Source organism: Mercurialis annua, linkage group LG4 (genome assembly GCF_937616625.2).
Source record: "Mercurialis annua linkage group LG4, ddMerAnnu1.2, whole genome shotgun sequence".
NCBI classification, from domain to species: Eukaryota; Viridiplantae; Streptophyta; class Magnoliopsida; order Malpighiales; family Euphorbiaceae; genus Mercurialis; species Mercurialis annua.
In genome coordinates, this window is record NC_065573.1 from 19,503,435 (window position 1) to 19,519,281 (window position 15,847).

Consider the following 15,847-nt stretch of genomic DNA (forward strand, 5'->3'; position numbering starts at 1 on the left):
GTTGCCGGGGACAAGGTTGCGTTTAATTGATTGAAAGTATTTTGAAATTCGGTCGAGTTAGCGTTATTTTCTATTTTTGGTTTTATTGTTTATTAATTGTCTTTCGTGGTTTACACTCGGTTTTCTTGTTTTTGTTTGTGTAGGGATTTTGATTTTCGTGTATGCATAATACGCGACGAGCAAATTTACCACTAGAACTGTTCCAAGATAACCTCGGTAACTACGAAAGAGGTGTAAGAAGAAGAGCCCGTATACCCGAAGTTATGAATAACGAGGGAAACAATTATGATCAAGAGGAGAGGTTCAATCCTCTAATGGATGGAGGGGAACAACAATATCCACCCGCTCCTCCATTAGGGAATGTGAACCGACCAAGGCAACAAGACCACCCAAGGGATGATCGACCCCAAGTGCACGCACAAGTGCCAAACCAACAAAGACAAACTTTGGGCGAGTTTTTCTTGCCGGATCTGGATAATGCCACTTTTGGATGCTTTGCAATGCCGGTTCAAGCGGCAACTTTTGAGATCAAGCCAAGTACCATTCAACTTTTGGAAAACCGTTGTGCCTTCTTTGGGTTGAGTCACGAGGATCCTAATGAGCATATCGCCAAGTTTTTGGGTGTTCTAAACACATTCAAGCTTCATGGGATAACGGCGGACCAAATTAAGCTTCGGATGTTCCCCTTCTCCTTGAGGGACAAAGCTAGCATTTGGTTACATTCTCTACCAAATGAGTCTATTCACAATTGGAGAGAGTTGGCTCAAGCTTTTCTCAACAAATATTTTCCTCATGGCAAGACTACAAAATTGACTAAGGACATACTTGAGTTTGTCCAATTTGAAGGAGAATCACTTCATGAGGCGTGGGAGCGGTTCAAGGATTTACAACGGAGTGTGCCTCATCATCGGCTCAATAGAGAGCATGTTATACAAATATTTTATGATGGGACAAATGTCACTACCCGAGCTACTATTGATGCGGCTTCGGGCGGTTCGCTTATGCAAAAGACTTATGAAGAAGCTCTTGAATTGGTGGAAAAATTAGCCGTGGTTAGTAGTACTTGGGGTCCTATGAAGAGAAGAGCGCCACCAAATCAAAAGTCACTCATGACTCTTGATCAAGTGAGGGAGATGGAGTCCATAAAAGCCACAAATGCTTCGCTTCAAGCTCAAGTGGATGCTCTCAAGAAACAAGTCGCTCCTATGCAAAGGAATGCTCCGGTGGCTTATGTTCAAGTCGGTTGTGAGTTTTGTGGTGATTTTGGCCATTCGGGAGGAGAGTGCCTAGTTACGGGTCAAGCCTTGAGTGAGCAAGTGAATTACATTGGGGGTCAAAGGCAAGCTAATGATCGTTACTCAAACACCTACAACCCCGGATGGAGGAATCATCCAAATTTTGGGTGGAGAAATCAAGAAGGGCAAGGCAATGCTCAAGGGTCTAATCAAGCGGGTTCAAGCTTTCAAGGCAACAATAGGCCTCCACAACAACAAGGTCACTATGAAGGCAATCAAGGCCAAGGGTATAATTATGGTGATAGACCTCAACATCCTCCCGGGTTTCAACCTCAAAGAAACATGGATGAAGGGAATATGCTTGCTAAGTTGATGGATGAGCTTAGAGAGATGAAGCAACTTCAAAAGAATCAAGCCGCCACTAATCAAATGCTTGAGACTCAAATCTCTCAACTTGCTATCAATCTTCAAGGTAGACCACAAGGGGGATTGCCATCTACTACGGAGAATAACCCTAGAGAACATGTTAAGGCGGTAGAGCTCCGAAGCGGGAGAAACCTTGAGAAAGCCAACGGAAAGAGGCAAGTTGTCGAGGAGGATGAGCCTCAAGTGGTAATTGACATAGCAAGTTCAAGTCAAGAGTTGCCAAAGGAATGTGAGGAAGTGGTTGTCGAGATTGAAGAGCCCTATGTGAGGCCGCCTGTAATAACCCAGAATATTTTTTTAGGGATTAGCTCGTGCCGCAAATTCTAATTTATGAAGTTAATGACAAGTAGGTCGGAAATGAGATTCAAGTCAAGAAGTATGGTGAGAATAAATGAATTGAATTGGTTAAGAGACAATAGTTTGATTGGAAATTATTATTTCGCTAGAAGCGCTTATTAGCGGGACTAATTAATAATTAAGGATAATTTAAAATAAAAATAAAAATTTAGTCCCAAACTAATAAATTATATGACATCGTCCATGAAATATTATTAAGAAGTGATCGTGAAAATTTTGTTAAATTTCGAAGTCGTATTAAAATTGGACGCGACGTTAGTTACGGAATTGGACTAAATTGTAAAGAAAAGTGTTGAGTTAAATTGGTACTTTAGCCTTTAAGTACTCTATCATAAAATCCACTAGAAGCATCTTCTTCACTCCATTAGATAACCCAAGAAGCATCAAACCCTCACCTTGAAGACTCCATTGCCGAATCCATCAATCTCCCTCACACACTCACAATTCTTCACCCAAACACCAAAGTTTTGAAAGCAAAATACTCTACAATCAAAGGAGATCAAGGTATGGTGGTTTCATTGAAAAATTAATGATTGTATATTATGATTTAAGCTTAGGAAATTTTAAGGTTTTTGATTTAGATTATGATTTTTGATGTATTGTGTTGTGGGTGAGATTGAGAGTTGTTTTAGTTGAGATTTTGAGCAAATAAATGGATGCGTTAATGGCTAACCTTAAGAGCACGTCGGAATAGGTTTCCGGTGGCCGGAGTTTGCTCCGGTGAGCAGCAATTGCTTCTCACCAAGAGCAGCAAATTCTGCTCTCAAGAGCAGAATTCTGCCGAAGGCAGAATTCTGCCGAGAGAGCAGAGCTCGGCTCTGCTCTTATGAGCAGAGCTGAGCTGCTCTTTTGAGGGCTGCAAACGCAGCCCTCGGCCGTCGTAAGGAGCGTAATATTGACGCTAAATCAGCCCTATTCCCGTGGTAATTGGTTCGTGTTAATAAGCGTTGTTTGACGGTTTTATAACGATTGTTTATAACGAGATAAGTTGATGTGAAAGTGTTTTAAGGGAGTAGTTTAAGGTATGAAAAATATATAGAGGATACATTTTTAAGGTTAATATGAAGTGATTGATTGGTAATAGAGTTGATGTTTAAGTCTAATGTTAAGTATGAAAATAAATTGTAAGTTAACATAAGGATTTAAACATAGCGAGGAGCAAACTTTGAGAGCGAATTGCGGGCTAGTCGTTTTGTTCGTTACGGAACAAAGAACGAAAGCATAAGAGAGCTGCTGCCATAACAATGGCCAGACAGCTGAAAATTTGGCTGTAAACAGCAGCCCATAGGGCTGTTCTGCTGTCAATAAAACAGCCCGAGGTAGCAACTTCGAGGCTAGTTTCCGACACCTTCGGGTTTGATTTTGAGTACGATGTCTAAACGTAAATTGTAGAGGACGTTATGAACTATAGGAATGTAAAATTTGTTTTGGAATATGACCAATTTACGTGCCCTGTTTCTAAGCCCGAAACAGTAGCTGTAGTAAACTGTTTTCAGGCCAAAACTGTCAAATTTAAGGAACCAACTTCGGGATCAATTTCTGACACCTTAGGACGATAATTTCAGTTTAGAATCTAAACAAAAGTTGTAGATGGGGTTAGGTACTATAAAGATATCAAATTTGTTTGGAAGTCGGGCCATTTTAAATAAACATTTTAATAGTCCAAAGTCGGCTAATTAGCTAGTTTTGGGAAAACTAGTTTTAATTAACGAAATGTGAAGTCGTTAATTAATTGAGTTATAAATTGACATTTCGAGCTAAGAAAAACTATAAATTATGGGATTATAATATTAAAATGTAATCAATTTATTCTGAGGCAAAATAAATTGATTTAGTCACAAAGTATTCTATAGTTAGAACACCTTTGGATTAGGATCCATTTTAACTACGATTCATTATCGTATTTTCGTAGACTCGGCGAGGCGACTACCAACGGAACACGGTACTTAAAGAACGCGATATGACCTTAGCTTTTGGATAGAAAACTGTGAGTTTTGCTATTTACTTTCGTATATTATCATTATAAGTTGTTATTTGAGTGGTAATCTATTAATTGCATTGCATATATATTATTACTTGGGTACTTCATGTGAATACTTTACTCATGATATGGCTTGGATACACTATTTGACGTATTGTTGTTATTTGTAAATTGTGATGTTTGCTTTAATGATCCGAGGAAACGAGCTACCTATTGGGCGTCAATAGGCTGTGTGATCACCAGTGTCCGGGTCAGTCATAGAATTAGTGTCGATAGATGTTTGTATTTGAAAATGTTTGATATGAGCTCAATATACGCTAATCATGTTTGGGTATTGGAAAGGAGGATTATAATTTTTGTTAGATACGTGAGTAACTCGGTTGAACTATCTCGGGACCCGTATCTAGTGAGTAACTCGGTTGAACTATCTCGGGACTCACACCTTGGGGTTAAGCAGTGACATGATGTAACTCGGTTGAATTATCTCGGGACTATGTCACGTGGTAACGAGTAACTCGGTTGAACTATCTCGGGACCGTACCACTTGGATTAAAATGATTTGATATAATATTAATGGATACAATATGAGTATGATACGAATAGGAAATAGTATTAATTTAAGATTAGGGTTTCATCGGATCAAATATTGTTGTTTGTTTTAATATATGTTTATGCAATTTATATTTATAATATCTTAAGTAAATGCGAACTCACTCAGCGTTGTCTGACCCCCCAATAGTGTTATGTTTCAGGTGTATAGTATCAGATGTAACGGACTTCTATCCTTGTTCCAGAAGTCCGCGAGTACAGAAAGAAGGAACCAATCAGTAGTGCTGCAGTAGTCGAGTCCTAGAGTGTAATTATGTTTTGTCAAACGGTTTTAAATATTTTGTTTATACTCTGATATGTATAAAGGCTTTATACTGCGCTTTTAAACCGTTTACATATATGTGAGAAACAGGGCATTGCTTGATATGAGATATCGCTTTGTAAGACCCTGATTTCTAAAGATCGTCTTGTATCGTTTAAAGAAGTTTTTTTTTAAAAAAAAAACATTTTGAGAATGTTTCGCGAAAAAAAATTTATAGTGATTTCTAGGCTTGCTACGGGTTTCGGAGCTACCACTCCCATTCCCTAGCGCCGGTCGCGGCCCTCGATTTTGGATCGTGACAAAGGTGGTATCAGAGCAATGGTTAGATTCATAGGCCATTGCTTATAGGTGATCGTTTTTACCTAGGTTTGACATTATCACTTGGTTAAGCTAGGAACTACTGCAGCAATAGGACTCGAGTCATGTCATTAATAGGTCCTCATTTATTTTCTAAACTTCTAACTCTCCTTGATAGGATGCGAGTCTTTATAATCGATTGCTTTGTGAAACGTTGTTTGTTCTATATGGATTATGTATATGCGATAAGGATGCGTGTTTCATTTATGATAGAGTATGCATACGCAATGTGCATACGAAGAAGGACATGTGAGAAATGGACTCTCACAAGCATGTCTGAGCAAGACGAGGCTCAGCCACACGGTGCATCAAACAGAGAGGATGTAACTCATGTATACCAGAAATAGCCCGAAGAGAATCAAAGGTCGCCGATCAAGAATAGTGATCCGAGAATGAGGCTAATCTAGTCAAGCACCCCCAAGTACGATATGTATTCTTTGTGCTATCACACTGCTTATAGTAGCTATGGTTTGGCCAATAAGGCAAGCCATTATGGTATAGACATATCGTATCAGAGATAGATCGTTATCGAATAGACGATGCACTAGGAAGAATGAGAACCTAGGTGCATAACCTAAGATATTCCTTTAGGAAGGAAACAAAACATAGAGAACATACATTGAACACACATTAAACATACATTGAAAGAGTTCGACATACTCTACAAAATGTCAAACATGCACGAATAACCTAAGCTATGCCCTGAACGTAGCTTATAAGTATATGATAGGAAGATAGAGAATAAGAATAAAATACACCAATAAGATTGATAAAAAGCCATAATAAAGAAAAGCAAAAATGTCACAGAAGTTCCGATCTGAGTTGACTTATGGTGTTTACAAAAGAAACAAAATTTTGAGATTTCTTTTAAAAGTATAATTGTGCGCAGACCCAGCATATAGTATGCCATAGAAAGCATGAAAGACATGATTGAAAATACATTGCAGTATCAGCATATATGTATAAATATTTTGATATAAAACCATAATTTTACAAAATATAGACTCTGCATCATACATTCGCTGATACGAGCAATTAAAAGCAATTGAAATAGCAACTCTTTAGTGATGAGAGGTGTCATCACTCTGATGCGCAATTATACTAAAGGTTTTGAAACTATATGATTGAAATTGTATTTGATTTGAAAAGAAATTGTTTTGAAAGTCCCGCGGGCAAAGTCAAATTGATTTGAAATGTAAGAAAACCAGATGGAATTTCCTGTGACACCAATATATAAACTTTAACAAAGAGCAATAACATATAAAAAAAAAGATTGTGTAGAGATAGTTTAATGGTGAACATAGCTCACACCTCATAGGTAGAACCTTTGAGGGTAAGAATTGTATAAGGCAATTAAGTCACCTCGAGAATAAGGGGTGCAACGACGATCAAGAGTAACGACATCTAGGTGTATGATCGAAAACATCGATATCTCGAGATATGATTGATATAGATAACGGAAAGGATGATGTGAAGTCGTGATATGCGAATACATAAGCCCTAAGGAGAATAAGGATATTGATCGACGACGCTTAAAGAAGCGAACAAATAAATAATCGATAAGGCTAGTAAGCCATATAGACATAGAGGGATATAAAGGAATAGAAAGGAGAGACTCGACGCAGTAGTTGAGCTACAACACGAAGATGTTATAGAATAAATCGAAACAAGAAACAATAAATAAGGACACCTATGAAAGCTTGAAGTAAGATACCTATAAAGAGGCATTCAAGTTTAAGGAAGTATAAGAATAAAAAATGGACGGAAGAGTACGAAGAGATCGATTAAGATGATCGACATAGATAAAGCTTAAACAACTTACGTATATTGTGTGACACTCGATAAAGGTAATCGACGGATGGAATTAAAGACGTTACAGGGAAAGTAACAAGAAGATAAGAGGAATCGACTTCTATATAGTCATAGACACATGGTGTCAAGAAGGATAGAGCTGATCTAAGTATAGGATCAACCTTACTAGTAGATGAGATGTCAGTAGGAAGATGAGAAATAGATATGCACAAGACCAAGGGCACAACCGTCGATGAACATAAAAGAGTAACCTCAAACTCTTATAGATAGTAGAGGTGGGAGATATTAAAGAAATAAGTACACGATGATCGCAAGACGATCGCGAGGTAAGTTAAGACAAAGCTAAGAACTTCACTAGACAATGCTAAAGGAGATACCAGTCCTATATTCACTAAGATTAAAAGATCCAAAGGTAATATGTACAACAGAATAAGATGAATAAAAAGGATTGGAAGCAACATGTACATTGAGACGAGAGGTATAAAATGATCAAGAATCATAGTAAAGGAAATGTAAGGATTTCATTGGATATTGGTAAAGGATATTACCAGTCTGATATAGATAGTTAAAATGAAGGATCGAGAGCTAAGATATATTGTGGATAACAATACATAATAAGTAATGCCAGGAAGGCATTCCACTTCATAAGATTCATGAAGTTATGAAGTCCATGATTAGTGGTGAAGGAAAAGAAATTCCTAACTATCATAAGACACGAATAAGACTGTTGGACGAAAGACCGTATAAATCTAACTATAAAGACAATAGTTAGTAAATGGATAATCAAGAGCAACGGAAGCGAAAGAGGAGAAGGTAAACATGAACGTGATTAAATACAAGGAGGAACGAAACGCCAAGAAAGCTGACGTCGGATGTCGATAAGCTTGAGAAGTGGGAATGGAATAAAAACTCATTAAGGAATAGTATAACTTAATGAATAAGAGCTATGACTAAAGATAAAGTCTCGAGAAACAAGTGAAAGAGAATCGATTGTACTATTATGGAATAATAGTTCATGATGAAGATTGAGAGAAGCAAAGAACTAAAGGACATAAGACAAGAAGATACTTTAGTTGGAGATAAGGAATATGTGTTAAATAACAACACATCACAAAATAAGAAATCTACGGAAGAATGAGCTTTGAAATAAGGTAAAGAATTAACCTTATACTTAATAAGAAGAGAAAAGTATAAGTAAATATTTCAGGAGACTAATGATCTTACTAAGCAAGGCAACTTTGGTAAACATAGTTGTCAACGACTAAAGAGACAATTTCGGATATTAAGAAAATGTTGAAAGTAGTTTGACTCTACATGAAAAATGTAGACAGAACGATAAGGTATAAAAATATCAAATATGTTTCAAGTAAAGATTGATCAGATGCTTAGTTCATAGGCTCAAACAACAGCATATGCAAGCAGATAACGATAGTCCTAGGAAGTAACTTTCGGGCCAATTTTCGACGCTTGCGGGTTTCAATTTCAATCCAAAGTACAAAAGGGAAGTGATAAAAGATTTTGTGAACAATACAAATACCAGTTTCGTTCATTAAACAAATGCTTATGAATAAGCAATTTGGACAGCCAAAGTAAGCTAGATAAGCAAGATTTTGGACAAGTTTAAAGTAACTTGAAACCATAAGTTACCCTATTGGATTGGGCTAATTAATCAAATTTAGTTTTGATTAATACCAAAAGTAGTTAAAAAGAAAAGTTCAAAAGTTGGTGTCCAGGATGACACTGCTCTTATAATATTAAGGAAGCGAACGACGAATAAAGATTGACGAATACGAACGATAAGAAGTGGAAAGGATATGAACCTATTAAGGTAAGGAGTTAATAGATAACGGGAATAAAATTTTAACACGATAACAATTTTTATCCTACCAATTGCTATTCCTCCATTACGAGAATTGTATACGGAGCAGCTACGCGCGAACGAAGGAAGTTCACGAAGAGATTATTCATCTCTTGTACAACGGACATTAGGCATCAACGTGCTAGTAATTATCATATTAAGAAAATATGATAAAAGTAACCATCTTTTAAAAAAAGGATTAACAGACATCGTAAAGTGAATCAAAAGCTTGATAACAAAGGCAGTTATTCAGTGTAAACTATACAAAGGAAAAGAAAACACCTAGGAAAAATGTAGTCGTTTTGGATAAAAGCAGAAAGTTGGAATCACACTTCTCTTTTGTGAATTCAACCACAGACAGAAGAAGTAAACAAAGAGTTATTGTGCGAAGAAATATCTGAAAAGATCGTCGAGATTAACAAAACTAAGATAACTTTGATGGGACCATTAGATCGAGTCAATATCAGAATATGACCCTCCTAAGAAAGATGTTTAGGAGTTAACTGTCGCGATTGTCAAATGGAGAATTAAGCAGCAATTTCATAAGAACGTAGATGGAAACCTTATATAAGGATTATGGACGCAATAAGAATGAGTTTGTTAAAAATACGTAAATGTTATAAAGGGCGATACATGGAGCAATAATATGTCACAAAAAAATGATGGAGTAAGTAAGAGGCAAAAGTTTAAATTCGAGGACGAATTTATTATAAGGGGGGAAGAATGTAATAACCCGGAATATTTTTTTAGGGATTAGCTCGTGCCGCAAATTCTAATTTATGAAGTTAATGACAAGTAGGTCGGAAATGAGATTCAAGTCAAGAAGTATGGTGAGAATAAATGAATTGAATTGGTTAAGAGACAATAGTTTGATTGGAAATTATTATTTCGCTAGAAGCGCTTATTAGCGGGACTAATTAATAATTAAGGATAATTTAAAATAAAAATAAAAATTTAGTCCCAAACTAATAAATTATATGACATCGTCCATGAAATATTATTAAGAAGTGATCGTGAAAATTTTGTTAAATTTCGAAGTCGTATTAAAATTGGACGCGACGTTAGTTACGGAATTGGACTAAATTGTAAAGAAAAGTGTTGAGTTAAATTGGTACTTTAGCCTTTAAGTACTCTATCATAAAATCCACTAGAAGCATCTTCTTCACTCCATTAGATAACCCAAGAAGCATCAAACCCTCACCTTGAAGACTCCATTGCCGAATCCATCAATCTCCCTCACACACTCACAATTCTTCACCCAAACACCAAAGTTTTGAAAGCAAAATACTCTACAATCCAAGGAGATCAAGGTATGGTGGTTTCATTGAAAAATTAATGATTGTATATTATGATTTAAGCTTAGGAAATTTTAAGGTTTTTGATTTAGATTATGATTTTTGATGTATTGTGTTGTGGGTGAGATTGAGAGTTGTTTTAGTTGAGATTTTGAGCAAATAAATGGATGCGTTAATGGCTAACCTTAAGAGCACGTCGGAATAGGTTTCCGGTGGCCGGAGTTTGCTCCGGTGAGCAGCAATTGCTTCTCACCAAGAGCAGCAAATTCTGCTCTCAAGAGCAGAATTCTGCCGAAGGCAGAATTCTGCCGAGAGAGCAGAGCTCGGCTCTGCTCTTATGAGCAGAGCTGAGCTGCTCTTTTGAGGGCTGCAAACGCAGCCCTCGGCCGTCGTAAGGAGCGTAATATTGACGCTAAATCAGCCCTATTCCCGTGGTAATTGGTTCGTGTTAATAAGCGTTGTTTGACGGTTTTATAACGATTGTTTATAACGAGATAAGTTGATGTGAAAGTGTTTTAAGGGAGTAGTTTAAGGTATGAAAAATATATAGAGGATACATTTTTAAGGTTAATATGAAGTGATTGATTGGTAATAGAGTTGATGTTTAAGTCTAATGTTAAGTATGAAAATAAATTGTAAGTTAACATAAGGATTTAAACATAGCGAGGAGCAAACTTTGAGAGCGAATTGCGGGCTAGTCGTTTTGTTCGTTACGGAACAAAGAACGAAAGCATAAGAGAGCTGCTGCCATAACAATGGCCAGACAGCTGAAAATTTGGCTGTAAACAGCAGCCCATAGGGCTGTTCTGCTGTCAATAAAACAGCCCGAGGTAGCAACTTCGAGGCTAGTTTCCGACACCTTCGGGTTTGATTTTGAGTACGATGTCTAAACGTAAATTGTAGAGGACGTTATGAACTATAGGAATGTAAAATTTGTTTTGGAATATGACCAATTTACGTGCCCTGTTTCTAAGCCCGAAACAGTAGCTGTAGTAAACTGTTTTCAGGCCAAAACTGTCAAATTTAAGGAACCAACTTCGGGATCAATTTCTGACACCTTAGGACGATAATTTCAGTTTAGAATCTAAACAAAAGTTGTAGATGGGGTTAGGTACTATAAAGATATCAAATTTGTTTGGAAGTCGGGCCATTTTAAATAAACATTTTAATAGTCCAAAGTCGGCTAATTAGCTAGTTTTGGGAAAACTAGTTTTAATTAACGAAATGTGAAGTCGTTAATTAATTGAGTTATAAATTGACGTTTCGAGCTAAGAAAAACTATAAATTATGGGATTATAATATTAAAATGTAATCAATTTATTCTGAGGCAAAATAAATTGATTTAGTCACAAAGTATTCTATAGTTAGAACACCTTTGGATTAGGATCCATTTTAACTACGATTCATTATCGTATTTTCGTAGACTCGGCGAGGCGACTACCAACGGAACACGGTACTTAAAGAACGCGATATGACCTTAGCTTTTGGATAGAAAACTGTGAGTTTTGCTATTTACTTTCGTATATTATCATTATAAGTTGTTATTTGTGTGGTAATCTATTAATTGCATTGCATATATATTATTACTTGGGTACTTCATGTGAATACTTTACTCATGATATGGCTTGGATACACTATTTGACGTATTGTTGTTATTTGTAAATTGTGATGTTTGCTTTAATGATCCGAGGAAACGAGCTACCTATTGGGCGTCAATAGGCTGTGTGATCACCAGTGTCCGGGTCAGTCATAGAATTAGTGTCGATAGATGTTTGTATTTGAAAATGTTTGATATGAGCTCAATATACGCTAATCATGTTTGGGTATTGGAAAGGAGGATTATAATTTTTGTTAGATACGTGAGTAACTCGGTTGAACTATCTCGGGACCCGTATCTAGTGAGTAACTCGGTTGAACTATCTCGGGACTCACACCTTGGGGTTAAGCAGTGACATGATGTAACTCGGTTGAATTATCTCGGGACTATGTCACGTGGTAACGAGTAACTCGGTTGAACTATCTCGGGACCGTACCACTTGGATTAAAATGATTTGATATAATATTAATGGATACAATATGAGTATGATACGAATAGGAAATAGTATTAATTTAAGATTAGGGTTTCATCGGATCAAATATTGTTGTTTGTTTTAATATATGTTTATGCAATTTATATTTATAATATCTTAAGTAAATGCGAACTCACTCAGCGTTGTCTGACCCCCCAATAGTGTTATGTTTCAGGTGTATAGTATCAGATGTAACGGACTTCTATCCTTGTTCCAGAAGTCCGCGAGTACAGAAAGAAGGAACCAATCAGTAGTGCTGCAGTAGTCGAGTCCTAGAGTGTAATTATGTTTTGTCAAACGGTTTTAAATATTTTGTTTATACTCTGATATGTATAAAGGCTTTATACTGCGCTTTTAAACCGTTTACATATATGTGAGAAACAGGGCATTGCTTGATATGAGATATCGCTTTGTAAGACCCTGATTTCTAAAGATCGTCTTGTATCGTTTAAAGAAGTTTTTTTTTTTAAAAAAAAAAACATTTTGAGAATGTTTCGCGAAAAAAAATTTATAGTGATTTCTAGGCTTGCTACGGGTTTCGGAGCTACCACTCCCATTCCCTAGCGCCGGTCGCGGCCCTCGATTTTGGGTCGTGACACTGCCACCACCTCCACCGTTTGTACCACCGGTTCCATTCCCAAGCCGGTTGAGGAAAGCTCAAGGAAACGAAAAATTTCACAAGTTCCTTGAGATTTTCAAGAAATTGCAAATCAATCTAAGCTTGGCGGATGCACTTCGGGAGATGCCCCAATATGCAAAATTCTTGAAAGACATAATTATGAACAAGCGTAGTTGGGAGCAAGGTGGGACAATACCGCTCACGGAGCATTGTAGTTCAATAATCCAAAGCAATTTACCGACAAAGCTTAAAGATCCAGGGAGTTTTTCTATACCTTGCACCATAGGAAATATGAATGCTATAAACTGTTTGTGTGATCTTGGGGCAAGTATTAACTTGATGCCATTGTTTCTTTTTAGGTCTTTATTTGGTGATCAACCGGTAAAGCGCACCTCGATGGTATTGCAACTTGCCGATCACTCTCTCAAAAAGCCGTACGGGATAGTGGAAGACGTACTCGTTAAAGTGGATAAATTCATCTTTCCGGTGGATTTTTTGATCTTAGATTATGCGGTGGATAAAGAATGTCCTATGATTCTCGGTCGCCCTTTTATGAACACCGGGCGTGCTCTCATCGATGTTCACGCCGGCAAGCTCACCTTGAGAATTGATGAGGAAAGTGTGGAGTTTGATATGAAGAGAGTGATGCGGAATGCCATCGAGGAGGAAGATTGCATGAGAATCGATTTGGTTGATGAACTTGTGAGGGATACTCTTGAAGCGAGTATGGAAGAGTTTAATCAAGACGGAGTGACGAAAAATCAACTTCTGGGTTCCCTACATGAGTGTCTCGATTCGAGACACCCAACTAAAGAGAGTGTCTCGAATCGAGACACTAAGAAAAAGGGAGCAGAAGCTCCCTATGGTTTTGTCTCGATTCGAGACAGTCCCATAAGTAGACTGTCTCGAATCGAGACAAGAGCAAAAGAAGGGGACCCAAATTTTTCTGAAATTTCGAAAGTCACCTTCCATTCCGATAATCCGAGTGATGAGTATTCCGAGGAGGATGAACCTAAGCCGGAGAATTTGAACAAGAGTAGTGGTGTGACTCCACCATCTTCCGAGGTGCCACCACAAGTTGAGTTGAAGCCACTTCCATCTCATCTCCGGTATACCTTTGTTGGGAAGAATGAGACTTTGCCAATAATCATCTCGAACAAGCTTTCTAAGGAACAAGAGAGGAGGGTGGTACAAGTGGTGAAGGAGCATGTATTAGCAATAGGGTGGCAAATCTCCGACATTCGTGGAATAAGTCCTCAAATTGTGATGCATAAGATCAATCTCGAAGATGAGTCAAAGAAGTCGGCTCAAAGGCAACGAAGATTGAATCCGAATATGAAGGAGGTAGTGCACAAAGAAATTGTTAAGCTCCTCGACGCCGGAATAATCTACCCTATTTCGGATAGTGAGTGGGTAAGCCCAATTCAATGTGTCCCTAAGAAGGGCGGTATGACAATGGTGGAGAATGAAAAAGGAGAACAAATATCCACAAGGACGGTAACCGGTTGGCGAGTATGCATTGATTATCGGAAGCTCAACGAGGTAACCCGAAAGGATCACTTTCCGCTACCATTTATCGATCAAATGTTAGAAAGGGTAGCGGGACACAAATTTTACTGCTTCCTTGATGGGTACTCCGGTTACAATCAAATATTAATTCTCCCGGAAGATCAAGAGAAGACGACCTTCACATGCCCCTACGGTACCTTTGCATATCGGCGAATGCCCTTCGGACTATGCAACGCACCCGCCACATTTCAAAGATGTATGACCTCAATCTTTAACGACATGATTGAGGATATTATGGAGGTGTTCATGGACGATTTCTCCGTGTTTGGCGATTCGTTCGATGGTTGTTTAGCGAACTTAAGGCGGGTTTTAGCAAGATGTGTTGAGACAAACTTGGTGCTAAATTGGGAAAAGTGCCACTTTATGGTGGATGAAGGCATTGTACTCGGGCATAGGATATCGGAAGCGGGAATTGAAGTGGATAGGGCAAAGACAGAGGTTATTGAAAAATTAGTCGCTCCGGCTACGGTCAAAGGAGTTCGGGCATTTTTAGGCCATGCGGGCTTCTACCGGCGATTCATTAAGGACTTTTCATCTATTGCACGGCCCTTGACGAGATTGCTAGTTAAAGATGTGCCGTTTGAATTCACCGAGGAATGTCAAGGTGCTTTTGAGAGGCTTAAGGAGGCACTTGTGACCGCGCCAATTATATCGTCTCCGGATTGGAGCTTGCCCTTTGAGCTCATGTGTGATGCGAGTGACCAAGCTTTAGGGTGTGTTTTGGGTCAAAGGAAGGATAAGAAGGTCCACGTGATTTACTACGCGAGCCGGACCATGGCGGGAGCTCAACTCAATTACACCACCACCGAAAAAGAGATGTTGGCGGTGGTATTTGCTTTAGACAAGTTTCGGCAATATTTGCTCGGATCAAAGGCCATCATTTATACCGATCATGCCGCCTTGAGATATCTTTTTGCTAAGCAAGACGCAAAACCAAGGCTTATCCGATGGATTCTTTTAATGCAAGAGTTTGATGTAGAAATCCGAGACAAAAAAGGAACGGAGAACGTTGTGGCGGATCACCTATCCCGGTTAGAAGTTCCGGAACCTATTCCAATTGGTGTTGATATTAATGAACGGTTCCCGGATGAAATGTTGATGGTAATCTCGGAAGTGGAGACACCTTGGTATGCGGATATAGCTAATTACTTGTCTTCCAATGTCATGCCACCGGATCTATCGCACCATCAAAAGAAGAAATTTCTGAGTGATGTGAAACGTTTTTTGTGGGATGAGCCGTATCTTTTCAAGATATGTGGTGATGGGATGATTCGGAGGTGTGTATCTTTGAAGGAAGTGATGCCAATTTTGAGCCATTGTCATGAGGCGGACTACGCCGGGCATTATGGGGCGTCAAGGACCGCGGCTAGAGTGCTAGAAAGTGGGTTCTTTTGGTCT

The 15,847-nt window shown here is 38.2% G+C and overlaps 1 protein-coding gene and 2 long non-coding RNA genes across 4 annotated transcripts; all 3 read left to right on the forward strand.

Annotated features, from left to right (window-relative positions):
• Positions 1–263: 263 nt before the first annotated feature.
• Positions 264–2,056, forward strand: LOC130015411 (uncharacterized). Its single transcript, XM_056105501.1, has 5 exons — positions 264–515; positions 642–1,353; positions 1,420–1,769; positions 1,815–1,937; positions 2,012–2,056. The coding sequence occupies exons 1-5, from the start codon at positions 264–266 to the stop codon at positions 2,054–2,056; spliced, it is 1,482 nt and encodes a 493-aa protein (XP_055961476.1).
• A 293-nt stretch (positions 2,057–2,349) lies between these two features.
• Positions 2,350–5,008, forward strand: LOC126676230 (uncharacterized). Of its 2 annotated transcripts, XR_007640253.2 has the most exons (3): positions 2,350–2,522; positions 3,931–4,005; positions 4,739–5,008. It is a non-coding gene; the product is annotated as an uncharacterized LOC126676230 (long non-coding RNA). The 2 variants fall into 2 exon arrangements; XR_008790539.1 differs by lacking the exon at positions 3,931–4,005.
• Positions 5,009–10,899: 5,891 nt separating this feature from the next.
• On the forward strand, positions 10,900–12,693 carry LOC130014744 (uncharacterized). Its single transcript, XR_007640255.2, has 2 exons — positions 10,900–11,690; positions 12,424–12,693. It is a non-coding gene; the product is annotated as an uncharacterized LOC130014744 (long non-coding RNA).
• Positions 12,694–15,847: the final 3,154 nt, after the last annotated feature.

What these genes read in the sequence shown, in the direction of transcription:
- LOC130015411 (XM_056105501.1), top strand. Translation starts at nt 264, where the DNA reads ATGAATAACGAGGGAAACAATTATGATCAAGAGGAGAGGTTCAATCCT. An exon ending in CTAGAGAACATGTTAAGGCG is followed by an intron (nt 1,770 to 1,814) that starts GTAGAGCTCCGA and finishes GCCAACGGAAAG; the next exon opens with AGGCAAGTTGTCGAGGAGGA. An exon ending in AGCCCTATGTGAGGCCGCCT is followed by an intron (nt 1,938 to 2,011) that starts GTAATAACCCAG and finishes AATGACAAGTAG; the next exon opens with GTCGGAAATGAGATTCAAGT.